The sequence below is a fragment of the Solanum lycopersicum genome, chromosome 11, assembly GCF_036512215.1.
Source record: "Solanum lycopersicum chromosome 11, SLM_r2.1".
NCBI classification, from domain to species: Eukaryota; Viridiplantae; Streptophyta; class Magnoliopsida; order Solanales; family Solanaceae; genus Solanum; species Solanum lycopersicum.
In genome coordinates, this window is record NC_090810.1 from 11,468,186 (window position 1) to 11,495,921 (window position 27,736).

General features: G+C 35.2%; 2 protein-coding genes and 1 long non-coding RNA gene across 3 annotated transcripts; 1 reads left to right on the plus strand and 2 right to left on the minus strand.

The window, feature by feature from the left end:
- Positions 1 to 382: 382 nt before the first annotated feature.
- On the minus strand, positions 383 to 22,899 carry LOC138339711 (uncharacterized). Its single transcript, XR_011212570.1, has 2 exons — positions 22,769 to 22,899; positions 383 to 784 (listed from the first exon to the last, which is right to left on the minus strand). It is a non-coding gene; the product is annotated as an uncharacterized lncRNA (long non-coding RNA).
- On the plus strand, positions 10,204 to 23,620 carry LOC101250857 (probable LRR receptor-like serine/threonine-protein kinase At3g47570). The gene is made up of 2 exons (XM_069291653.1): positions 10,204 to 12,676; positions 22,634 to 23,620. The coding sequence occupies exons 1-2, from the start codon at positions 11,821 to 11,823 to the stop codon at positions 22,972 to 22,974; spliced, it is 1,197 nt and encodes a 398-aa protein (XP_069147754.1). The 5' UTR covers positions 10,204 to 11,820; the 3' UTR covers positions 22,975 to 23,620.
- LOC101250763 (receptor protein-tyrosine kinase CEPR2) lies at positions 23,205 to 27,707 on the minus strand. Its single transcript, XM_004250363.5, has 3 exons — positions 27,432 to 27,707; positions 23,827 to 26,460; positions 23,205 to 23,724 (listed from the first exon to the last, which is right to left on the minus strand). Exons 2-3 carry the CDS (start codon positions 26,393 to 26,395, stop codon positions 23,408 to 23,410), a joined length of 2,886 nt encoding a protein of 961 aa, XP_004250411.2. The 5' UTR covers positions 26,396 to 26,460; positions 27,432 to 27,707; the 3' UTR covers positions 23,205 to 23,407.
- Between the last annotated feature and the right edge of the window lie 29 nt (positions 27,708 to 27,736).

Consider the following 27,736-nt stretch of genomic DNA (forward strand, 5'->3'; position numbering starts at 1 on the left):
TAACTCGAAACTCTCCCCGCTACCTTAGTAAACTTTCTAATCAACCCATCACCACGGAGAAAAAGTTATGGAAAGGGACAAAATAATTAAAGCATGCAAAAAATACAAAAATGATCTCGAATGTCATTACAGTTTCACATAAAGATCCGCATTTCACTTTTATGTTATTTATTTGCCAAACAACCTAACTAAAAGAGTCATTTTTACTTTCTCATCCACTAATCTTCTTTTTATTTTTCGTTGTGCTCTTTCTCCTCAACTTGCATTTTTCATTTGATATAGTATCATTTTATAGCCTCGTAGCACTACCACAAAAAATGATCTTTAGTGACAATTAATTCTTAATAGTCGCTAAATATATATTTTTAACGGTAATTAATACTTTTTGTATATGTCCCTAAAGCCTTTAGCAACATTGGATCTAATGACACTTACTAATGTTGATAAAGACTTTAGAACTTTTTATTGATATATTTATTTATTGCCGCTAAAAATAGCTTTTGTTATAGTGTAAATATTTTTGTTTTGTTCATCAATATTACACATACTATTTTCTCTCCAAATAAATTTTCATTACCTCCAACAATTTTAATTTTGCCAACATTCATCTAATCTTCTTCATTTGCTCCATTTCTTGCTTTCTTTCTTTGTAAAAAATTTTCTCCTCAATACAAGTTGCCGAAGACATATCACAATTGGCTTGATAAGTGGACTTTTAATAAAAAGCAAGTTCCCTCTTCCAAAGATTTCTTTACTGAGAATCCATTCTCTTCGTCACATACAACTGCATAATAATTTCAAGAAGATAGAAATTAGAATTGAATTATATTATACACTATGTGATAGTTAATGTCACACATAATCACTAAATTTTATTCATTATAAAAGTAATGTTACAAAATAATCATATATTCTATACTTAATAATATAGAAATTAGTGATAAATAATTTATATCACCAAACAAAAAAAATAGTGTTCCTTACATTCAACGATGTATTGTATCCAAACAATTAACATATTAATAGCAAATTTTACAGTTGATTTTCTTAATGATGTATTAATAAAAGTAACCCACTTTGCTTGTGATAGATGTCATAAGTGAAATAGTCTAAACAAATACTTATAGTGAAACTATATTCAATGCCACAGCTTGAGCCAAGAGTTTAAAAGTATCCAAATCCGGTGAATGGACATTGATGATTATCGCATCGATATTTTTATTTTTTTTGGAGAGCATCGACATTGCCTCTAAAAATGTATCAACCGTGATAATTGCATTAATGCACCTTAAAAGTAAGTGAAAAAAATATGCACAAAATTACCTAGAGAATTTTTAATTTCTCAAATATAAATTCAATTGTAATTTGTCTAGTTATATTGTTACTCTTTAGTTTACGCAATTGTATGTTTGAATAAGTTATATTGTTATCAATGTGAGGAATCATAGACAAGTTTGCCTATAAAGCTACTTACAGTTGTATAAAGGATAAGTAATTGAATATATTTGTGTCAGTTGGAGATGTAAAATAATGTTCTGATAACAAAAGTGTTATCATCATGATATTTTATGTTTGCAAATTATTTTATAGCATGACCGTACTTTTTAGTATGTTAAAAATTGTCTATTGTCTTAACAAATTAAAGTAGAGAAAGAAATTGAATAATTATTATAATGGAATCAAAATAAAAACAGTATTGGACAAGAAAATCATTAAACAAGATTCAAATTTGTTCTTTCAAATTAACATACGCGCATACGCACACGCACAAGGTATCTCATTGGTTGATAAAAGTTAAAACCAAACTAATTAAAAATATTGAGAACAATGCTATGTTGAAAAAAAAATTAGTGGATCGATTGTATTACATAAGTTAATTTCTAAAATATGTGAAAATTAAAGGATGAAAAAGAAAGCGAGATGGAGAAGAAAAATATTTACCTTAATCCACTAAATTTATATTACCTTATCGTACCGCATTAAGCATTTCTTCCTAATTTTACCCTACTCCATTGAACATTCTTAAAATTTCTTGTACTTTTTTATACTTTTATTTTATAATGTTTTACTTTATTTTGCATTTTCAAATTTTTTAAATTAATATCTATTCAAACACATATTTACTAGAAAAATTAGCAAGATTCTCTAAAAGTGTGCAAGTATAATTTTTTCAATATTATAATGTATATTCAGAAGGTAAATAAATGACATCTTCAAAATTTTTAGTTCAGGTAGTTTACTTTACTAGCTTAATCATCATTTGTTGAAAAAAATGAAGAATCAATCAAATAAGTTTAGTTTCCATCTCTCCAAAATAGAATTAAAAAAATAGAAAAGAAATTTCATAAATTCCGTTTAATATATATTATTAAAAGGATATTACGATTTTTAGTTTCTTCACTCAATTGCATCTAATTTATCTTTATATATAATTCATCATTTTAAAAGAGTTGTACATAAAATTATGTTGAAATAAAATGACTAATAGATATAAGAAGAACAAAAAAATTGTCTAACAAATTTAAACAAAAACTAGAAAAAAAATGACATAAAAGAGAAAAAAATATAAAAAAGAGAGGATGATCCAAGCTCAAAGGTTGAGCCCAATTCCATGCATTAAAAAGGAACAAAAAAAAAAAGAGGAGGAATTGTTGCACATGAGATTCGATCCCACAATGCAAAAGTCATTGTTGAACCCTTTATCAATTGAGTTAAAACTTCCCAGTTTATCTTTTAGAAATTCATTTTAATATATATATATACATATATATATACATAAAATCAGAATTTGATCCTATTTATATAATGTAAATTTTCGATCGCAAGGGTTCGAATGAACCTCCTAGACACAACCTAGGTCTGGCCCTATATATATATATATATTATATTATATATATATATATATATATATATATATATATATATACTTAAAAGTAAAAAGTAGGCGCTATCAAAGAGATGAAATAACAAGTTATATTAAGATTTTTTTAAAAAAAAATTATTGAGTTAAAAGAAAACTCCTTGAAATTAGGAGAGAAATTTTTAATTAAAAAAATAAGGAAATGCTTTGTTTAATGAAAATCGAGCCTACCCACATTTTTTGTCTATATCAAATAAAAATTTATTTCAAGGTGAATAATAATGATAGTCAGAATTGTTCTTATTTCGCTCTTTCTCATCCATTCCACTACCCTAATTTGAGCCGGCTCCACCATTCAAATAATTTTTCATAAAATAATAGAAAGATTATTAAAATTCAACGAACTACATCTTCAAAGATTTTTTTGATAGCTTCAATTGATTTTCTCGTCTACCCTTTTTGTCACTCGGCCAATTGAAAAAGAATATTTTTTTTCATTATTCTACAAAAAAAAAAGTCAAATGTAATAAACATATGCAAGTTTGATTAAATAGTTGAAATTAACATAAAATGATGCCCCTTCAAGAACACTTGATAAAATTGAAACAACATAAATAGTAATATAAAATTATCGACCCCCCTTTGAATAATCCTAAACATATCGCTATGGAGAAACCTAATTGAATGTATGACATATACTTTATAGTAAGAACAAAAATAAAGAATCTAATTTGAGTTTTCCATTAACACGCAAAAATATTTAATAACTAGTGAAATTACACAAACAAGTATAGGATGGAGTTATGATCAGAGGGAAAAAAGAAATTCAATTTTCACTAGACAAAAAACGAATCTATTAAGAGGTAACAAGAATCATAGAGATTAAATCTATTTTGAAAAGAAAATCACACAAAATTTATTATATAAGAAAACCAAGAATTATAAATTTTATGTATAAATTTGTAGAAACTTTACATTTATAGTCACAAGACTTCAACAAATCATTTCAGTTGCATTCTCTTTGACATGATCAACTAACATCACACAAACTTCATCCATTATATCATAAATGGATCATAACAAGTAGTTGTCATTGAGCTATTTCCTTCAACAATTTGAGAAGATGAGATACAAAAAATTGATTTTCTTTATAGAAGATGAAATTTAACAGTGAAACATTTCACTTTTTTGACGGCGTTATATAATATTTACAGTGGACAATAGTATGTTTAAATAGTAATTTTAATCCGTGTATTATACAATTATTTCATTTTGGTCCCTACATAATTTGATTAAGCGTAATTAACCTTCAATTAATATGAATGTTTGATTTCATCCTTCAAACTAATAAAAATTAAAAATTTAACAGTCACTTATATTAAAAATATAAGGACTTCATTCAACCAACAATATTGAAAAAATATATAATTCATTTTAAAATTCTAATCCAGGACTTCGAAGCAAGAAGATGACGACGAAAATTGACAAATAACAGTGGGACAAATGTAATTGTTTTGTGTTAGCTTGGATAATGAATACAGTGTCTAAGGAATTATTAAGTGGCATTGTATATGCTAATGATGCAGCAACAGTATGGAATGCTCTCAAGGAGAGATTTGACAAAGTTGATGGATCGAGGATCTACCAGCTACATAGAGAGATCTGTACAATACATCAAGGTAATTTGACTGTTTCTGGTTATTTTACAAAATTGAGGCTACTATGGGATGAATTTGATGCTTTTGTACCTCCACCTTCATGTAATTGTGATAAGTCAAGGATTTATGTGGATCAACAAGCCTATCTAAGTCTGTTTGCATTTTTGATGGGGTTGAATGATGTGTTTGGTCAAGCTCGTAGTCAGATCTTGATGATGAACCCATTGCCAAATGTTAGTAAGGCCTATGCTATGATAGTGGCAGATGAAGGTCAAAGGATGACTGCAGGTACACAATCAAGGAGGGAAACAATGGAGCCTACTGCACTTTATGCAGGAAAAGGAAATTTCCAGAGGAATAATGATACAGGAAGAGGAAACATGCAGAGAAACAACATGAGATCATCACAGTTGAAGAAAAAGAATTGGGATCAAATCTGTGATTATTGCAAGCTGCAGGGTCATGTTAAACTTGATTGTTTCAAGTTGAATGGTTATCCACCTGACTGGAAGTTTAACAAGAAACCTGAAAATTTTAATTTAGGATATGAGCAAAATGGAATAGGACAGACACAAGGCATGAAAGCAAATCAAGTGAGAGTTGATCAAGGAATTATACAAGATGATTTTGCACCAATCTGCAGAAAAGAAGAAGGTCAAGGAGTGAGATCACAAGAGGTTTCAGCACTGGCAGCTCAACCTACTTTCACTCAAGGACAATACCAGAAAATTCTGCATATGCTTGATAAAGAAGAAGTGGGATCTTCATGATCCAATATAGCAGCAAATATGGCAGGTATAACAGGAAAAATTGATAGAGCATTATCTGTAAATTCTACTATGAAAGAGGGATGGATAATTGATTCAGGAGAAACTTGTCATATGACTCATAATCTGCATAGATTGCATTCTGTTTGCAACTTTCCTGATCATTTAAATAGAAGCGTTCACTTACCAAATGGAGAAACTGTGTCTGTTACACATTCAGGAAGTTATAAAACATTAGGAGGAGATTTGTTGAAGAATGTTTTGGTGGTTCCTACGTTCAAATTTGATTTGCTCTCAGTATCACAGTTAACAAAACAGCTACATTGCTCAGTTAATTTCTTTCCTGAGTTTGTTGTTTTTCAGGACCTCTTCCATGGAAAGGTGAAGGGGATTGGTAAGGAAGTGGATGGACTATACTATCTCTCTAATCAAAAACTACATGGAGAAGAGAAGAATAATGAGATGATTATGATGACACACAATAATGAGAATTTGAACAATGCTTTGTTACGGCATAACAGGTTAGGGCATCCATCAGCCAGGGTGTTACAAGAGTTGTCTTTGAATTCTTCAAATTCAAATAATATCTGTAAGAAATGTTCTATATGTCCACTTGCAAAGCAGACTCGACTATCTTTTCCTTTGAGTCTTTCAAAAACTAGTAGTATCTATGAATTGATTCATTTAGATGTTTGGGGACCTTATCATGTGGCAACACATAATGGTTACAGATTTTTCTTGACTATTGTTGATGATAAATCCAGAATGATATGGGTATATTTGATGAAATTGAAAAGTGATGTGTTTCATATTTTACAATCCTTTTGTGTTCTTGTTAAGAATCAATTTAACAAGCACATTAAAAGAATAAGGTCTGATAATGGAGGAGAGTTCTTTAACAAAGAATGTAATGATTTTCTTATTACTCATGGGATTATTCATGAAAGTAGTTGTACATATACTCCACAACAGAATGGAGTTGCTGAAAGAAAATACAGACATATACTTGAAGTATCTAGAGCACTCAAGTTTAATGGTCATATACCTATAAGATTTTGGGGTGAATGTATTCTTACAGCTGTGTATTTAATCAATAGACTACCTACAATAACATTGGAAGGGAAGACACCTTATGAGGTGTTTCACAATGCCAAGGCAGAATTTGATCATTTGAGAGTATTTGGATGTTTAGGATATGTTACCCGATTGCCTAAAGGAGACAAATTTTCACCAAGAGCTGATGCTTGTATATTTCTTGGTTATCCTGCTACTCAAAAAGGCTATCTTATGTACAACTTGATCAGCAGGAGATTTGTAGTAAGCAGGGATGTAGTTTTTAAGGAAGATATATTTCCATTATCAAAAAATGGTTACTAGATAGCTGCCTTTATTTCCTAATTCTTCATTGGATACATATCAGGATGATGATCATAAGGAGTTGAATGACAAGATGAATGACATGGAAACAATTGTCCCACAGGAACAAACATTTCCTGAGATTAACATGCATAATGACAGTGCATGGAATGAAGGCAATGAAGATGTTGGAAACACAGATATGATAAATGAAGGTGCAGAGAACAATGTTGATATTTTAGTACCTGATGTCTTTACTGAAAAACCAAGACAATCTCTTAGGAATTCAAAACCTCCCATATGGATGAAAGATTATATTACACAAGTTTCAGATACTAATCAGCCTTATCACTAAGGAAATACATGTCTTATAAAGACATTTCTCCTAGTTATGCAGTATATCTATCCAAGTTTTCTGTTGAAAATGAGGCTAGAAGTTATGAAGATGCTATTAAAGATAAAAGGTGGGTTGATGAAATGAAGCTAGAGATACAAGCTTTAGAAGAAAATGGTACTTGGGAAGTAGTTAAACTGCCAGCAGGAAAGTCTGCAATTGGATGTAAATGGGTTTTTAAGATCAAATATCAAGCTGATGGGAAGATTGAAAGGTTCAAGGCTAGGTTGGTGGCAAAGGGATACAACCAAACTGAAGGTATTAATTATCAAGAGACATTTTCACCAGTGGTAAAAATGGTGACTGTTAGAGCTATAGTGGCTTTGGCTGCTGCTAAGCATTGGATCATTCATCAAATGGATGTATTTAATGCTTTCTTACAAGGAGATTTGTTTGATGAAGTATACATTAAATTACCTAAAGGATTCAAGATGAAGGAAGAAAACATGGCCTGCAAGTTAGTTAAATCTCTTTATGGTCTTAAACAAGCATCTAGACAATGGAATGCAAAATTGACTAATGCTTTGTGCAGTTCAGGGTATATACAAAGTCACTTGGATTATTCTTTATTCACCAAGAGAAGAGATGATGGAATTGTCATTGTTTTGGTTTATGTAGATGATATTTTGGTAACAGGAAATTATGCCAATTTGATAGAAGAAACCAAACATGTGTTGCATAGTTATTTCAAGATTAAAGACTTAGGAGAATTGAAATATTTTTTGGGAATTGAATTTTTGAGATCCAACAAAGGAATAGTTATGAATCAGAGGAAGTATGCTCTAGAAATGATTTCTGAGGTGGGGTTAGCTGCTGCAAAACCAGTAATGACACCACTAGAATGCAACATGAAGTTAACTAGTGTGGAATTTGATGAAGGCAGTGTCACTACTGATGACTTATTTCTAGATATTAACAAATACCAAAGGCTTGTTGGGAAGCTGTTGTACTTAACTAATACAAGGCAAGATATAGCATTTGCAGTACAATCTTTGAGTCAGTTTATGCAGAAGCCAAAAAGGTCACATTTGGAGGCAGCATTGAGGGTGATTAGATACATCAAAGTTTAACCAGGAAAAGGGTTGCTGATGAGTGCAGATACAAAATCTCAACTTACAGGATTCTGTGATGCAGATTGGGCTGCATGTCCAAATACTAGAAGATCTGTGACTGGTTTTGTATTGAAGTTTGGTGATTCTTTAATATCTTGGAAGTCAAAAAAGCAAAACACAGTGTCTAGAAGTTCTGCTGAAGCAGAATATAGAAGTTTGGCTACCTTGACTTCTGAGATCGTTTGGGTAAACAATTTGTTTCATGAATTGGAAGTAAAACTAACAGGACCAGCTACCATTTTTTGTGATAGCAAGGCAGCCATACAGATTGCTGCTAATCCTGTATTTCACGAACGGACTAAACATATTGAGATAGATTGTCACTTCATCAGAGAAAAGGTGCAGCAAGGATTAATCAGACCTACATACATACATACAAAAGATCAACAAGCAGATGTACTGACCAAGGCTCTAGGCAGGATTCAACATGAGATCTTAATTAGCAAGCTAGGATTCTTGAACTTGTTCAATACATCCAGCTTGAGGAGGAGTATTAGAGTTGGTTAATTTTATTGTTAGATTGTTTAGTTAGTTAATTAAACTTAAGCTAATTGCTTACTAATAGTTAATTTGTAAATTAGTTAGTTAGTTAGAAAGTTGTTAGCAAGTAGTTAGTTAGTTAGCAAGTAGTTAGTTAGTTACTATTTCAGCTGAATATAAATACTAGTGTAAATGTAATCTAGTTAGTTAATTCACTCAATAAGAATTGTTCTAATTCTTTCACGTTTGTTGTGTGAGTTTGAATACAAATGAGATTTGCAAATTTAATGCTCTTCTATGTGACTTTAAATAAGGGGCCTTAGATATGGTAAGTTGAAGATAATCAAACTATTAAAGCTAAGAAGTTGAAGAGAACGAAATTATTAAAGCTAAGAAGATGAAGAGAATCAAATAATTAAAGATATTTTGACTATAAAAAAAAAACTCATCAAATCCATACTTAATTGTTGGGAGTATCCTTGTTTTCATCAATTATAATTGAAGGCAATTGAAGCATCGTGCCAACAAACAAGAGTCTATAGGCTTGATTATAATTGTAAGCATTAATGTAGAATATATAGTTGATCTGTAACTATTTTTATTTTCTTAAAAGAAGGGTAAATTATTTTCTTAAAAAAGAATAATATGATAATTTAATTTTTAACTTGAGTTCTGTGCACTTTTAATAACTGGCAAAAAAATATCATAAACATAATTTTTACATAATTAAAATAACATTTTATTTTTAGAAGAAAATTTTGAATCATATATTTCCATGTCATATTGAAATAAGCTTTTATAACGAATATTTAAAGTATAATTTTGGATGTTATAAAAATTCCACATAAACGCAATATTAAATACTTAAACTCGTAAAAAATAGCTGTAAATTAACGTTAAATGATGCATTTTTTTCTTTAAGGATACGAACCATTATTTTGTATTTATCAATAAACTATTGGCTTTTTTGTAATCATCATACACTAAGAAATTCATCAATCACCTAATATCATTCACCAGTATTCCTAATTTGAATTTATTTGACTAATTTAATTCGGGATATTCATCTACTATTGATGTATAATTAATTAGATAATTCATAATATTTTAATTTAGTTTAGGAGTAAAATGATAATTCAACTTTATACTTTGGAGCTTCTCATTCTTAATAATATATCGATATGATGATGATTATACATTGTTTTATCAATCATAATTTTTAAAAATTCTTCCATTGTGAGAATAATGATTATGATTAAAAGCAATATCAATGCGCTCATTTATCAAGAAATAAAGATTTACATTATTAATGGGCTTAAGGACTTAAATAATACCATACTGTAATTAAAATATATTTGTATTTAATTAAAGAATTAATCAAATTTTAATTTAATAAAAGGGCAAAATGGTAATTCAATTTTTCACTTTGGTCATGATATGATTATGACTTTGTATCTTTTCATTCCTTTACTTGTTGCTCAATTCCAACAATGTCCCCACTAATTTTCAACTTCCTATTCTTCTTACTGTTATGGCTCTCAAACTGTTGTGCACAAGGAAATGAGAGTGATCATTTGGCCCTGATTTCCTTTAAAAATGCAGTAATATCAGATCCACTTAACATCACAGCTTGTTGGAATGAATCTACTCATTTTCTGCAGCTGGATCGGCATAACATGTGGCAACAAACACCGTCGAGTCATTATGATTGTCTTGAACTCTAGTGAATTGGTTGGTCCATTGTCACCAGCAGTTGGTAATCTTAGTTTCCTCAGGGTACTCTGGCTCAGCAGAAACAGTTTCACTGGCCAAATCCCTGGAGAGATAGGAAAGCTATCGAGATTACGGAGGTTGAACATAGCAAACAATTCATTTTCTGGTGAAATACCAACAAACATATCGCGGTGCTCCAATCTCAATTATATTCATTTAGGTAATAAGTATTCCAACAGAGTTGAGTTCATTGAATAAACTTGAGAATTTGCTACTTCACAAGTTCCAGCTTATCTAGGTAATCATTGTTCACTCTTGGCAATTACATTAGGTGATAATCAATTACATGGAAAGATACCTGATATTTTTGGTGGACTAAGAAATTTGGTGTTTCTTGATTTTGCTTTGAATTATCTGTCTGGTGAGATTCCTATGTCTGATTTTCAACTTGTCGTCGTTGCACACACTTTAGATAACTTTTAATAAACTTGAAGGGGGTCTTCCATCAGATATGGGGTTCAATCTTCCAAGTTTAAAGTTCATTCACATTGTGGGAAATCAACTGACAGGAAAGGTTCCTACTTCAGTACTGAATTCCACATGAAGGGAATAATTTTACTGGACAAGTACCTGCCTTTGGAAACCAAAAGGAGCTTGGACTTGCTGAAAATCATTTTGGAAATGGGATGTTGGATGATATGAAGTTTATGTACTCCCTACAAAATTGTACTAGTTTAGAGCAGCTAATATTGGAAAAACAACAATCTTGGAGGAGTATATAGGCAACATGTCCAATCTTTTGCGGCTTTCTGTAGGCGGAAATATTCCCATAGAGATTTTACAGCTTGAAAACCTGCAAGTACTTGGTCTTGAGAAAAATAATTTTACTGGTATGACTCCTGAGTCTATTGGACAACAAAGGAAACTTAGAAGGTTATACTTTGACCACAACAGATTTTCAGGTGAGATTCCACATTCTCTTGGAAACTTGACGAGGTTGATTGAACTAGATTTGGGATCAAACAAGTTGCAAGGTACTGTGCCTTCAAGTCTTGGAAGCTGCAAGTTCTTATCACGTTTGTATCTGAATGGAAATCAACTTAGTGGTCTTATACCGAAAGAACTGTTTGAGCTCTCCCTTATAGAGTTTGATCTCTCAAACAACCACTTGACAGGGCATTTTCCTGTAGGGATTGGCTCTGGAAACTTGACTGGATTGATAAACTTGATCTACATGAACCATTCATATAAGAATTTATCAGGTGACTAGTTTGAGGGAGTTATACCTTGGTAACAATGACCTTCAGGGAGTTATTCCTGCATCTTTGAGTTCTTTGAGAAGTCTTGAATATATGGATCTTTCTCATAACCACTTTGTAGGGAGGATCCCAAAGTTTCTGGATGAACTTGTCACCTTGCAGTTCTTAAGTTTGTCTTATAATGATTTGGAGGATGAGGTACCTTAGAAGCTTTCAGAAACATGAGTGTTGTTTCACTTGTTGGGAACAGTGAGCTATGTGGTGGTATTCCAGAGTTCAAAATGCCAAAGTGCAGCAACAAAGTAGCGTCAAAAAGACACAGGTTATCTCATAGATTGATAATAGTAATGCTGGTTATTGGAGGATTATTGGCAGCAACAACAGTGGCCCTTCTTATTTTCTTGTGTGCTAGAAGAAAAAAGAGGTCCACTTCATCAGAAAATTCATCGTTGGATGTGATCCCAAGAGTGACTTATAATAGTCTTTACAAAGAAACTAATGGCTTCTCTATGTCAAACATGATTGGTTCGGGTGCACTTAGCTTCGTATACAGAGGCATTCTTGAGGAAAATGGAAAATTTGTTTTTATAAAAGTGCTCAAACTCCAAGTTACGGGAGCTTCTAAGAGCTTTCTTACTGAATGTGAAGCACTAAGACATATCAAGCATAGAAACCTGGTAAAACTCTTAACATCATGTTCAAGTATCGATTACCAAGGTAATGACTTCAAGGCTCTCGTTTATGAGTACATGGCCAATGGTAATTTGGCAAATTGGTTGCACAATAGAAGTACAGAAGGTGAAGAAAATCATGAGCCTAAAACTTGGAACATACTACAGAGACTCAATGTAATAATTGATGTGGCTTCTGCATTAGATTACCTTCATCATCAATCTGGAACTCCATTGACACACTGCGATATCAAACCAAATAATGTGCTTTTGGATGAAGATTTTGTGGCTCATTTAGGTGACTTTGGACTAGCAAGGTTTCTGCCTGATGCTGCAAAGCTGCTCTCCTTAAGCCAATCAGCCAGCTCTCTCAATATAAGAGGAACTATTGGATATGTTCCACCTGGTAATTAACTCTCCTCCCTTTCTAAACATCACTTTATATTTATGAAGGTCCTATTACTTATCAAGTTTGTCATTGTTGCGGAAGCCGAATATATAGAGAGTGATGGAATCACAACTGCTATATCTAAATGTAGCTAATAAATAGTAAATGAGACAACAATAGAAAGAACGCCAGAAATTAACGAGGTTCGGCAAACTTTTGTTTTCTTTTGCCTAGTCCTCGGACACAACCAACCAATATTTATTTCACTCCAAAAGAGTACAAGTGAAATACTACAAGAGAGAAAGAAGAACAAATGTCTTAGGAGATGAGAAGGCAAGTTAGGGTGTTTTACAAATGAATTAGGAGCTACCTATTTATAGGAGTGAATTCTTCCTATTGATGTCATCCATGACATCACAATGTGTCAAAATGTCAAGATTTACCTTGTGACATCAATTTATGGTTCAGCTAAATTTCACCTACAAGAGGTTCTATCTTGACTTTTCTACCAATGAAGAATTATCCTCCTAACTACCATATCTTCTCATTAATCCATTTTGAATCTTGTCAAACTTAACAAATCTCCACCTTGGCAAGATTCTCCATTTTCAACTTCCTCTCAACAACAATTTTGATTGTGTCTTCAACCTTAATCTTCAATGTTCAACAATGTTGATCAAGTTCAAACAATGTTGAAACTTGACCGCAGACACCACTTTTGTCAACATATCGGCAGGATTATCTATAGTATGAATTTTTTGCATTATGACTCCACCATTTTCTATGATTTCTCGTATGAAATGATATCGGACGTCAATGTGCTTCGTCCTTGCATGATAAACTTGGTTCTTTGCTAATTGAATAGCACTCTGACTATCACAAAATATTGTGATTTCTTCTTGTTCAATACCAAGCTCTCTAAGCAATCCTTGAAGCCAAATTGCTTCCTTCACAGTCTCTGTAATTGCCATGTACTCTGCCTCAGTGGTAGACAAAGCAACTGTTGACTGCAAAGTAGACTTCCAACTAACTGGTACATTTGCAATAGTGAAAACATAACCAGTAGTTGATCTTTGTTTGTCCAAATCACTTGAATAATCTGAGTCACAATATCCAACAAGATATTGACTATCTTTCTGCTCGAAAATCAAACCAACATCTACAGTATTATGAATATACCGTAGAATCCATTTTACAGCCTGCCAATGATCCTTTCCAGGATTGTGCATGTACCTGCTTACAACTCCAACAGCGTGTGAAATATTTGGCCTTGTGCAAACCATTGCATACATCAAGCTACCAATAGCATTAGTGTATGGTACTCTTGACATATATTCTCGTTCAACTTCATTATTACGTGACATAGCATCACTAAACTTAAAATGAGGATCAAGCGGAGTGCTAACCGACTTCGTTTTATTATTCATACCGAATCACTTTAGTACTCTCCTCAAATATTCCTTTTGAGATAAATAGAGTTTCTTTGAATGTCTATCTCTTTTTATCTCCATGCCAAGAATCTTCTTTGCCTCACCCAAATCCTTCATCTTAAACTCCTTTCTTAGTTGAATCTTTAGCTTCTCAATTTCCTCTTGACTCTTAGAAGCTATCAACATATCATCAACATATAGGAGAAGGTATATAAAGGAATTATCTTCAAGCTTGCGCAAATACACACAATGATCGTATTTGCTTCTTATGTACCTTTGCTGCAACATAAACTTGTCAAATCGTTTGTACCATTGTCTAGAAGATAATTTCAATCCGTACAATGATTTTTCAAGTTTGCACACCATATTTTCTTTTCCATCAACTTTGAATCCTTCTGGTTGAGTCATGTAGATTTCCTTTTCCAAGTCTCCATGTAAAAATGCAGTTTTTACATCCAACTGAACTAGTTCCAAATTTAACTGTGCTACCAAAGCCAACAAAACTCTAATGGAGGAGTGTTTCACAACTGGAGAAAACACCTCATTATGATCAATTCCCTCCTTTTGAGCATATCCTTTGGAAACCAATCTTGCTTCGTAGCGAACATCTTCTTGGTTAGGAAATCCTTCTTTCTTTGCAAATACCCATTTGCACCCAATTGCTTTCTTGCCCTCTGGGACATTGACCAATCTCCATGTATGATTCTGATAGAGGGACTGTATTTCTTCATCCATGGAAATCCTCCACTTATCTTCTTCTGAACTTTGGACTGCGTCTTTATAAGTGGTAGGAATGTCATCAGCTGCAATTGAGTCCGCACAAGCCACCATATCTATGAGTCGATCAGGTTTTCTTATTGTCCTTTTTGGCTTGCCGGTTGCTATTGATTCAAGTTGTGGTTGAGGTTCTTGAGATAAAACCTCCTCTTCGACTGGCTCTCCTTTAAGAGGAAAATTTTTTGTTGTTTCCTCGTTTGATCCCTGTGTTGGGAAAATTATCTTTCCCTCAAACTCCACCTACTTTGAAGCACCATCAATTTGGTTGGCTTCTTCAAGTGTTACCTTATTTGTTAAGGTAGATTCATCAAAGGTAACATCCCTGCTGAAAATAACTTTTCTTGTCTCTGGACACCATAAATGGTATCCTTTGACTCCAGAAGTAATTCCCATGAATAAAGCTTTCTTTGCTCTTGGGTCCAATTTTGACTCTCTTACATGATAATATGCAATTGAGTCAAATACATATAAAGAACCATAATCTTCAGCAGGTTTTACATACCATTTTTCAAATGGTGTCTTCCCACCAATACAAGCAGATGGTAGACGATTAATGAGGTAGCATGCATATGTTATTGCCTCAGCCCGAAATTCTTTTCCCAAGCCAGCATTGGAGAACATACACTGAACTTTCTCCAGCAAAGTTCGGTTCATGCGTTCTGCCACTCCATTCTGTTGTGGTGTATTTTTGACGGTGAAATGTCTAATGATGCCATTTTCCTCACAAATTTTCTGAAAAAGATCATTTTTGTATTCGCCACCATTGTCTGTGCGAAGACATTTGATCTTTCTGCCACTTTGAGTTTCTATCATCGCTTTCCATTTGAGAAAAAATCTCAATACTTCATCTTTTGTTTTCATCGTATACACCCACAATCTTCGAGAAAAGTCATCAACAAAGGTTACAAAATAGTGTTTCCAACCTAATGAAGGTGTTTTGGAAGCACCCCAAACATCCGAATAAACATAATCCAAAATACCTTTAGTATTATGGATAGTTGTTCCAAATTTAACCTGTTGAATGCCTTGAATCGGACCCGTTACAACAGAAAGAACGGGGTCAGTTTGGGCCCTTAATTATCTGTCAATTCTGTATTTTGGGCCCAAGCCTGTTAGGGCGTAGTTTAGCACTATATATAGACGCTATGGCAAACCCTATTCTGTAATTCTGTTTTTTGCCTCTCCATAATAAAACTGCTCCCCCTCTTCCCCGTGGACGTAGCCAATTTATTGGTGAACCACGTAAATCTGCTGTCGTGTTTTTCGCATTTATATTTTCTCGTATTATCTCGAATTCCGCATAACAAATTGGTATCAGAGCCTCTCGGTTAATCGGTGTTCTAGGAGAATTCGAGATGTCTGCTTTGAACGTAAAAATCGACAAATTCACAGGGAGGAACAATTTCAGTTTATGGCAGATCAAGATACGGGCTTTGTTGAAACAGCAAGGCTTCTGGGCGCTGTTGTCGAAAGACAAGAACGCCGTCGTTACTCCTGAGATGGCGATTTTGGAGGAAAAGGCGCACTCGACGATCATGCTGTGTCTCGCGGATGACGTCATCACAGAGGTCTCGGATGAAGAGACTGCTGCTGGTCTATGGTTAAAGCTGGAGAGTTTGTACATGACAAAATCTCTAACCAACAAGATGCTTCTGAAACAACATCTATTCGGTTTACGAATGGCTGAAGGTACACAACTCAGGGAACATTTAGAGCAATTGAATACTTTGTTATTAGAATTACGTAATATCGATGTGAAGATCGAGGATGAAGATGCTGCCTTGATTCTGTTAGTATCTCTCCCAATATAGTTTGAGAATTTTGTTCAATTGTTCATTGTTGGGAAAGATACTGTGTCGCTAGAAGAAGTCAGATCGGCCCTTCATAGCAGGGAATTACGGCATAAGGCTAACGGCACAAGTACGGACATACAGCCTTCCGGTCTGTTCACCAGTAGCGGAAAGGGAAGGAAAAACAGCGGAAAGAAAAATAAGCCGATGTCGAAGGGTGCAAAGCCAGATGATGTTTGTAATTACTGCAAGGAGAAGGGACATTGGAAATTTGATTGTCCGAAGAAGAAGAAGTAATCGGAAAAACAATCAGTTTCTGCTGTTGTTGCTGAAGAAGACACCAATTCTGAAGAAGACATTGCCCTAGTTGCGGATCAGCACACTCATCATTCAGATGTGTGGGTTCTCGATTCTGGGGCATCCTATCACATCTGTCCTAGGAGAGAGTGGTTCACGACTTATGAGCAGGTAGACGGAGGCAGCATCTCGATGGCCAACAGTTCTATCTTCAAGGTGGTTGGGACAGGCTCGATCAAGATAAGGACACATGACGGTAGCTTCTGCACATTGAACGAGGTCAGACACGTTCCATTGATGACGAAAAATCTGATATCTCTCAGTCTTTTAGACAGCAAGGGATTCAGCTAGTCGGGAAAAGATGGAGTCTTGCGGGTCTGGAAGGGTTCAAATCTGATTCTGAAAGGTGTCATGCATGGTACTTTGTATTTTCTACAAGGTTCCACAGTTACAAGTTCAGCCCATGTTGCATCGTCAGAAGTTCACCAGGAGGATATGACTAAGTTATGGCACATGAGACTTGGTCATATGGGTGAAAGAGGGATGCAAATTCTGTCAAAGGAGGATCTTCTTGCTGGTCATAAGGTTAAGAGCCTAGAGTTTTGTGAACATTGTGTCTTTGGAAAACTACATCGCAACAAGTTTCCAAAGGCCATTCACAGAACAAAAGGCACACTTGATTATATCCATTCTGATTGCTAGGGTCCATGCCGTGTTGAGTCTTTGGGAGGCTGCAGATTTTTTGTGTCCATTATTGATGACTACTCAAGGATGACTTGGGTGTACATGATGAAGCATAAAAGTGAAGCTTTCCAGAATTTCAAGGAGTGGAAAATTTTGATGGAAAATCAAACAGGGAAGAAGATCAAGAGGTTGTGAACTTATAATGGGCTGGAATTCTGCTGGTCTGAATTTGATCAATTCTGTAAGTATGAAGGGATTGCTCAACATCGTACAGTCAGAAATACACCACAGCAGAACGGTGTAGCTAAGCGGATGAATCAAACACTTCTGGAGAGAGCAAGGTGCATGCTTTCTAATGCTGGGCTAGATAGAAGATTCTGGGCAGAAGCAGTTAGTACAGCTTGCTACTTGGTTAACCGCGGACCACATACAGGCATACAGTGCAAGACACCTATGGAGATGTGGTCAGGAAAAACTGCTGATTATTCAAATCTGAAAGCTTTTGGTTGTACGGCTTACTATCACGTCAGTGAAGGTAAGTTAGAACCAAGAGCTAAAAAGGGAGTAGTTGTGGCTACAGAGATGGAGTGAAAGGTTTCAGAATCTGGTCTCCAGCAGAAAAGAGGGTTATTATGAGCAGGAACGTTGTCTTTGATGAAATTTCTCTGCTTAGAACCATTGTGAAGCCTACAACTACGTCAGAAACTGGGAGCCTTGATAAACAGGTGGAGTTTCAAGTCATTCAGAACGAGAGCGATTTGAAAGAACCTGAAGAGGAGGATCAAGAGCCACAGACAGAAACTGATATTCCAGAATCTATGCCATCAGATATCCATCAGAGTATAGCTCAAGATCGGCCAAAGAGGATTGGAGTTCGGCCACCTACGAGGTATGGTTTTGAGGATATGGTGGGTTATGCACTGCAGGTTGCTGAAGAGGTAGATACATCTGAGCCGTCTACTTACAAAGAAGCCATTTTAAGTCCTGATTCTGAAAAATGGTTTGCTGCTATGGGAGATAAGATGGAATCCCTACATAAGAATCAGACATGGGATCTGGTCATACAGCCTTCGGGGAGAAAGATTATTACTTGCAAATGGGTTTTCAAGAAGAAGGAAGGGATATCACCAGCAGAAGGAGTCAAGTATAAAGCCAGGGTTGTTGCCAGAGGTTTCAACCAAAGAGAGGGAGTGGACTACAATGAGATCTTCTCACCAGTGGTCAGACATACTTCCATCCGAGTGTTACTAGCGATAGTTACACATCAGAATCTGGAGCTTGAACAACTTGATGTGAAGACAGTGTTTCTACATGGAGAGTTGGAGGAAGAGATATACATGACTCAGCTGGATGGTTTCCAAGTTCCAGGGAAGGAAAATCACGTCTGCAAGTTGAATAAGTCCTTATATGTACTTAAGCAATCTCCAAGGCAGAGGTACAAAAGGTTTGACAGCTATATGGTGAAGTTGGGCTATACTCGGAGCTCATATGATTGTTGTGTCTACTACAATAGGCTCAAGGATGATTCATTCATCTATCTGGTGCTTTATGTAGATGATATGCTGATAGCTTCAAAGAAGAAGTATGACATTCAGAAGCTGAAGAGTTTACTTAGTGCTGAGTTTGAGATGAAGGATCTGGGAGCCGCTCGGAAGATTCTAGGGATGGAGATCATTAGAGACAGAGAGAGAAGGAAACTTTTCTTGTCACAGAGAAGCTACATTCAGAAGGTCTTGGCGAGGTTTGGCATGTCTTCATCTAAGCCTATTGATACCCCCAGTGCTGACAATATCCATCTCACTGCCATGTTTGCTCCACAATTAGAAGAAGAGAAGGAGTATATGTCACGAGTCCCATATGCCAGTGCCGTAGGAAGTTTGATGTATGCTATGGTCTGTACAAGGCCAGATTTAGCACATCCAGTCAGTGTAGTGAGCACATTCATGGGAAAACCAGGGAGAGAACATTGGCAGGCTGTGAAGAGAATTTTCTGGTACCTTAGAGGTACATCTGACGTTGGTCTCATTTATGGAGGTGATAATCAGTGCTTGGTTACTGGCTATTCTGATTCTGACTATGCTGGAGATGTTGACACAAGAAGATCGATGATTGGCTATGTGTTTACCCTTGGAGGATCTGTCGTCAGTTGGAAGGCAACTTTGCAACCTACAGTGACTTTGTCTACTACGGAAGCGGAGTACATGGCCTTGACAGAGGCTGCAAAAGAAGGGATTTGGCTGAAAGGGCTGGTTAGTGATCTTGGTCTGCATCATGATCAAGCTTCGGTGTATTGTGACAGTTTGAGCGCAATTTGTCTAGCCAAGGATCAAGTCCATCATGAGAGAACCAAGCATATTGACGTGAGGTATCATTTTCTGAGAAGTGAGAAGAGAATCAAGGTGAAGAAAGTAGGAACTGCTGATAATCCTGCTAATATGTTCACAAAGCCGGTTCCACAGAGCAAGTTTCAACATTGTTTGGACTTTCTCAACATCAGAAGCTGTTAATTGCCCTGCGAGGCAATTTTGAGGAAGAGGGGGAGGCCTGGCACTATCATAGTGCGTCTGAAGAATCTGTTTGGAGAATTCAAGTCAAGGTGGAGATTTGTTGAACGCCTTGAATCGGACCCGTTACAACAGAAAGAACGGGGGACAGTTTGGGCCCTTAATTATCTGTCAATTCTGTATTTTGGGCCCAAGCCTGTTAGGGCGTAGTTTAGCACTATATATAGACGCTATGACAAACCCTATTCTGTAATTCTGTTTTTGCCTCTCCATAATAAAACTGCTCCCCCTCTTCCCCGTGGACGTAGCCAATTTATTGGTGAACCACGTAAATCTGTTGTCTTGTTTTTCGCGTTTATATTTTCTCGTATTATCTCGAATTCCGCATAACATAACCCCTGTTTGCTTTCCCTTGATACAATGCTCACAAAAGTCCAAGTTGCAAGTTTTTACTCCTTTTAGCAATCCTTGATCTGATAAAGTTTTCAAGGATTTCCCTCCAGCATGTCCCAAGCGCATATGCCACAACTTGGTCATTTCTGCCTCCTTCTCATCATTGGATGTTGTTGCCGCTGTCCCAATAACTGTACTACCTTGATAGTGGTACATGTTATTATTTCTTCGAATTGCCTTCATTACCACCAGTGCACCAAAGCATATTCTCATCACGCCATTATCTGCAATGACTTTGAATCCCCTTGATTCTAGGGCTCCTACAGAAATGAGATTTTTCTTCAAATTTGGTACATATCGAACATCTGTTAATGTTCTACTTAATCCATCATGGTTCCTTAATCGGATTGAACCAACACCATATGTGGTAAGAGGATTATTGTTTGCAGTGTGAATAACTCCACATTCTCCTTCTTGTAAATCAATATACAAGTCCCGATTGGGACACATATGATAACTACAAGCTGAATCCATCAACCATACATCAGATGATTTGATGGATCTGTTGTAACTAGTAAGTAATCGAAATCATCACAATCAGCCACATTTGAATCCATGACAGCTTCCCATTATTTGGTTTGGCTTTGCTATTCAACTTTGGGCAGTCTTTCTTCCAATGCCCTTTTTCTCGGCAAAAGGCACATTCATCTATGCTGAGTCTCGATCTTGACTTGGATCTCCCTTTCTTCGTTCTCATATGATTTTGAGAACGACCTCTCGCAACTAGTGCTTCTGCTTCTCTGCCTTTTCGTTTTTCTCTCTTTCTTTGTTCATAAATGTATAAGCCAGAACAAACTTCTTTGAGAGATTCTTCATCATTCCCATGTAGTAGAGTCGTTTCAAGATGCTCGAACTCATCGGGAAGTGAACTTAACAACATTAAGGCCATACCTCCATCCATAAAAGTCACGTCCATATTCCGCAAATCTGTCGCCAACTTATTAAAGCTGGTGATATGATCATTCATTGTGCTACCAGGAATATAAGTGAAGTGTAACAGTCTTCTTTTCATGTAAAGTTTATTTTGACTATTTTTCTTCAAGAATTTCTCCTCCAATGAATTCCATAATTTATTTGCAGATGTTTCCTTCATGTATGGATACTTTTGTTCTCTTGCAAGGTAAGATCTAATGGTACCGCAAGCAACACGGTTGATAATCTTCCAATCTTCTTCTCCTACACCGTCTGGTTTCTTTTCTTCAATGGCAATATCTAGCCCTGGTTGAAAAAGAACATCAAGGACCTCGCCTTGCCACATTCCGAAATGTCCTGACCCGTCAAAAATTTCAACTGCAAATTTCGCATTTGACACAATTCTTGTTATAAGCGAAGATGTCAATGATGACGTATTATTGACACTTGATGTGGACTCATCATTTTTCTTGTCTCCCATTTTACTACAAATACTATTTACTAGCTAACAATGCAAAGATCAAAGTAAATCTTTTTCTGATGTAGAAGTTCAGACTGTGCTGCAACCACAGAGCATACTCAGATAATACCCTGGCTTTGATACCAATTGTTGCGAAAGCCGAATATATAGAGAGTGATGGAATCACAACTGCTATATCTAAATGTAGCTAATAAATAGTAAATGAGACAACAACAGAAAGAACGCCAGAAATTAACGAGGTTCGACAAACTTTTATTTTCTTTTGCCTAGTCCTCGGACACAACCAACCAATATTTATTTCACTCCAAAAGAGTACAAGTGAAATACTACAAGAGAGAAAGAAGAACAAATGTTTTAGGAGATGAGAAAGCATGTTAGGGTGTTTTACAAATGAATTAGGAGCTACCTATTTATAGGAGTGAATTCTTCCTATTGATGTCATCCATGACATGACAATATGTCAAAATGTCAAGATTTACCTTGTGAAATCAATTTATGGTTCACCTAAATTTCACCTACAAAAGGTGCTATCTTGACTTTTCTACCAATGAAGAATTATCCTCCTAACTACCATATCTTCTCATTAATCCATTTTGAATCTTGTCAAACTTAACAGTCAATTCATGTATGTGCAAAATATGCTACAGGTAATACGTTTTCGACCTATGGACATGTGTATAGTTATGGAATTCTACTAATGGAAACATTTACTGGAAGAAGTCCAACTGATGAGATTTTCAAGGATGGTCTAAACCTTCATGATTTTGTTAAGAGAGCCATACCTGAGCATGTGAAAGATGTGTCTGATCCTAATCTTGTCTATGATGAAATGGGCAGACTGATCAGCAACAATAAAACAATTGAGTGCCTCACATTGATTTTTCGAGTTGGGATTGCTTGTTCAGTGGAATCTGCAAAAGATCGCATGGACATTGCCAATGTTGTTAATGAACTGAACGTAATCAAAGATGCCTTCCTGAGGAACTAGCAATATTGGCAATGAAGTTCTTGAGTTTCATAATAAAGATACTACTTGTATAAGTTATATTCTCACTATCCACTTATCCCTTCCCCTTTTCTTGCTTCTCCTTGTGTAATGGAAAAAAATTGAAAATAATCACCTGTTTTGGTTTACTTTGTTTCATGTTTTATACTAGATTTACTGTATATACTGATGTCATTTACTAATAAAGAAATAGACAAAACTGTGAAAAATTATAAGCTCAACCAGAAATATGCATTCCATTTAACAAAATGAACTTGTACAGACAGAGTTGGATACAATTTTAGATGGCATATCCATAATGAGAAAACTCAAACTATACTGAAGTTTGGAATTTAAACTATATGGTAAGAGGGAAAAGGAGAATACTACATAGGATGTTTCTCATTTTTCTCACATTTGCTTGAAGACTACATCTTCAAGGTTCAACATCAACAAGCATCTTTACTACTTCTTTCATGCTGGGGCGTAAATTAGGAAGCTTAGTCGTACATAGGGCAGAAATCCTCAGAACTTTGATCATGTCATCTTGGACAAGCTCGGAAACCACCTTTTGATCAAGAATATTCAGAACACTTCCTTTGTCATTAAGATGAGTTGATGCCCAATAAACCAAGTCTTTGCCTTCTCCATAGGCTTCCTCGATTGGTTTCCTTCCGGTTACTAATTCTAATAGAACAACTCCAAAGCTGTATACATCGCTCTTTTCTGTCACTCTGGAAGTATATGCTAGCTCTGTCAATAAAACAAATTTAAATGTGATGTTAGGAAACTAGCAACAGTGAAAATAGAAAGAAGTGGAAACATAGTATTTGGTTTTTCCTCTTCGAAACATACCAGGAGCTAAATAGCCATGAGTGCCTGCAAAGCAGCTGAACTCGGAGCCTCTAGAGGAAATTTCTGAAACTTTTGCAACACCGAAATCAGAAACTTTCGCTTCATACTCCTCATCAAGTAGAATGTTTGTTGACTTGATATCTCTATGAATAATAGGAGGGACACAATCATGGTGTAAATAAGCGATTCCCTTTGCAGTTCCAACTGCAATTTTATACCTCTGGTACCAATCTAATTCTGTCTTCCCATCCTTGACTTCCCGGTGTAATGCCTCGAACAAATTACCATTTGGCAAGTACTCGAAAACCAACATCTTCGAACGTTCTCTCATTAGACTGGCATACAGTTTAACTATATTTCTATGCCTGATCTTTCCTAGAATGTCTATTTCCCTTGTCAAAACTTTCACCTCATTTCCTTTCCAAAGCTGCTTTACTGCCACTGTGCCACAACCTTTCTTCAAATCTAACCGATAAACTTTTCCTGTGCCTCCACTTCCTATCAGCTTGTCCTCACCAACGTCACATATTTCATCTACATCAAGTTCCACATGTTGGAAGCTCTCAAGCTTCCATTTTGGATTCATTCCATTTGCATGTCCCAGACACTTTTCGGAATCAGCTTCAGCGTTGCACTTGTACTTCCAGTAACTCACAAGCATGAAAACACACATTAGAACAGCCAAAGAAAGTAATACAACGCAAAACACAACTAGTTTGCTCTTCATGAACACTTCCTGAGCAGCCTTAGCACTACAGGCACCCATGCCTGAGTTCGTTCGGATATTCCTGATGCTTTGATCAACACAAAGCCCCTTGTTTCCTACAAATGCTTTTTCTCCTCCCACCGTTAAAAGATCTGTAGGAACTCTTCCAGTTAGCTGATTGTTAGAGAGATCCAATGAAGATAACTTCAGGTTATCCAAGCTTGGTGGAATTGAGCCACTAAGTTTGTTACTCGAAAGATTCAGAGAGTTCAACGAGGCCATCATTGACAATGAATTTGGTATGTTGCCTGTGAGAAGATTTGAAGCAAGATTCAAGTTTGCCAACCTGGGAAACTCACCCAACTCCGATGGTATCGACCCGGAAAGTGAGTTTTTCTCTAAATACAAAGATGAAATTTGCTTCAACGTGCCAAGTTCAGATGGTATTATGCCAGAGAAATCATTGTTATCCAAATATAGCCTTTCCAACTGTGTGAGCTTTCCAAGTTCTTTTGGAAGATCACCTGAAAATTTGTTGTTTGATAATACCAACTGATTCAACTTAGTCGCAGCGTCGATTCCACGAGATACAGTTCCAGTGAAGTTGTTATTGCTGAAATCTATCATTGTGACTTCTGGAAGCTCCCATAAACCCTCAGCAATTCTCCCAGAAAGTTGATTCTGACTCACCCTCAATCTCATTAAAGTCTTGCAAGAAGCATAATTATCTGGAAACTCCCCTGTGAAACTGTTTTCAACAGCTAGCAAATTTTGCAAGTTGTTGTTTTGACATAAGTATTTTGGAAATGCACCACTAAAATTGTTTTCAGATATGTCTATACTATTCAGTGGCGAAAACCGGCCAAGATTAGCTGGAATTTCTCCAGTAAAACTGTTGCTATACACAGCAAAGCCATTAAGATGCTGCATATCACCAAAGCCTGGAGGGATTTGTCCAGAGAAATTGTTCTTGAATATTTGAAAAACCGTTAAGTTCTTCAGGTTGTCAATCCCCTTAGGCAAAGTCCCATGCAGCTGGTTTCTAGAAACATCAATTTCCTGCAGATGTATAAGATCAACAAGTTCTACTGGCAATTCCCCGGTCAAATTATTTTGATAAAGTTCAATCTTGAAGAGATTTCGCAGCTTGTTTATCGACTTTGGGAAATTCCCTGACATCTGGTTTATCGAAATATCTAATGTACCTAGTGCCTCCATTTCGAAAATAGATTCAGGGATTTGTCCTGTCAAATTTGACCCTGCTAAGAAAAGCCAATAAACTTTCTTCAACTTCCCAAATAAATCAGGAAGTTTACCTTCATCATACTCATTTCCACCAAGGCCTAATGCAACCAAACTAGTCAACTTTCCAAACCAAGCTGGAAACTGTCCAGAAAAACAGTTATTTGACAAGTCTAACACCTCCAACTTAGCCAATCTCGATAAATCAGGTATCGTACCATTCATGTTATTGTCAGTAACATTCAATACTTTGAGATTGGCGCAATCCGCCAATTCACTTGGAAGATTTCCAGACAGTTGATTTGAAGGAAGCACTAGTGAAGTAAGGCTTTGAAGGACAGATATTGAAGGGGAAATAACTCCAGAAAGTGACTTATTGTCAAGTGAAATCTCAGTGACCAAGCCAGTGTGTTTGTCACATTGAATACCATAGAATTTACAAGGGGATTTTGAATATTTCCAAGATTCCAAGACATTCAAAGGGTCAACAAGCTGCTTTTTAAATTCAAGAAGTGCTTCTGTCTCAACTGACAATGAATTAGATGGGTGGCAAAAGAAAACAAGTGACTTCAAGAAAATAACAAGAACTTGGAGGGAATGAAGAGTTTGGATTCTAGACATGATTGAATATGGGAAAGGGCTAAACAGTCATTTCACAAGGGGATGACAAACTCCATAATGAGTAACTGATCAAAGAAGAGAAGTAGCAATCAGTAACCAAACAAGAATATACATATAACAAACCCCTTTTACTTTAAAGCAATGTATACCTAATCAAATGTTTGTTGTATTATAAGAAATTTAAAAATATCACTTAAAGAATAAGATAACTTAGGAATTCAGTAAACCACATATGGATGATGTTAAACAGATATACACAAACACATACAGGATTTGTTTAACATGTCAATTTGTATTTAGTTGAGGATTTACTATATTGCAAATCAATTTACATCTTTCTTTGAAGTGACTTAAGTATTGCAATGTTTTACTTGACTTTATAGTCGCTTTGTTTTTTCATCTTTTCTACGATTAAACTTTTCATATCTAAAGCGATCCGACTAGAGTGGGACACAAAATAGCACAAAAAAAGATCAAAATCTTGAAGTTTTAACAGTGGCCTATTGGTTAACGAAGTAGGTGAAAATTACGAGACAAGTTAAAATTCAGTAAAAACAAAAAAAACCACTAGATTATTACTTTTCATCTGCACTAATCTTTATTAAATAAAGTTACCTGATATTTATTATTGATGAAAAATAACAAATATCTAATAGAATTAATCAAGATGAACTCAAACTAACCCATACACTTATTATTGAATGAACAAATTGGGAGATTCTAATATGACAAATCATTAAAAAAAAAAAAAGGAAAGGAAATGAGTATGGCATATATATACAGTAAGAGAAAAAGAGAAAGTGGTGACAGACAAAAAAAAACATATAACTTTCATAATTGAGTCCTAACAACCAAAATCATATATTTTTGTGTCTAAAATAATTTAAATCTAATTAAATTTAACAGAAACAGAGACATTAAGTACAACAAAAAGTAGAATGCATGTTTGGTATTAAAAAACATGTTATATAACTCAAGAATTCCTAATATTACAAAAATAATGAAGAAAGAGTTAAGAAGAAACACAATTACTTACCTAGTAACAATGTGTTCTTTAATTAGTATCATGTTTGAGCTGCAGAATTCAGAAATCTAATGAGAAGAAAAAAGATTTGTTAATAGGAAAAGAGTGTTTTTGTGGAGTGAAAGGAAAATGAAGAAAGAGGGATGCTTCATTCATTATTTTTTTTATAATAATTAATACAAGAAATAGTACCTGTGTTTTATGGACTAAAAAGAATAAGAAGCTGACAAAATTTGGGTAATAAAAGAGAGTTGTATAAGCACCAGACACTTTGATTGAGACCCATCTTTTCTCTCTATCTCATCTATGTATTATAT

What these genes read in the sequence shown, in the direction of transcription:
- LOC101250857 (XM_069291653.1), top strand. Translation starts at nt 11,821, where the DNA reads ATGAGTGTTGTTTCACTTGTTGGGAACAGTGAGCTATGTGGTGGTATT. An exon ending in TATTGGATATGTTCCACCTG is followed by an intron (nt 12,677 to 22,633) that starts GTAATTAACTCT and finishes AATATGCTACAG; the next exon opens with GTAATACGTTTTCGACCTAT.
- LOC101250763 (XM_004250363.5), bottom strand. Translation starts at nt 26,395, where the DNA reads ATGTCTAGAATCCAAACTCTTCATTCCCTCCAAGTTCTTGTTATTTTC. An exon ending in TCATGGCTATTTAGCTCCTG is followed by an intron (nt 23,725 to 23,826) that starts GTATGTTTCGAA and finishes TTTTATTGACAG; the next exon opens with AGCTAGCATATACTTCCAGA.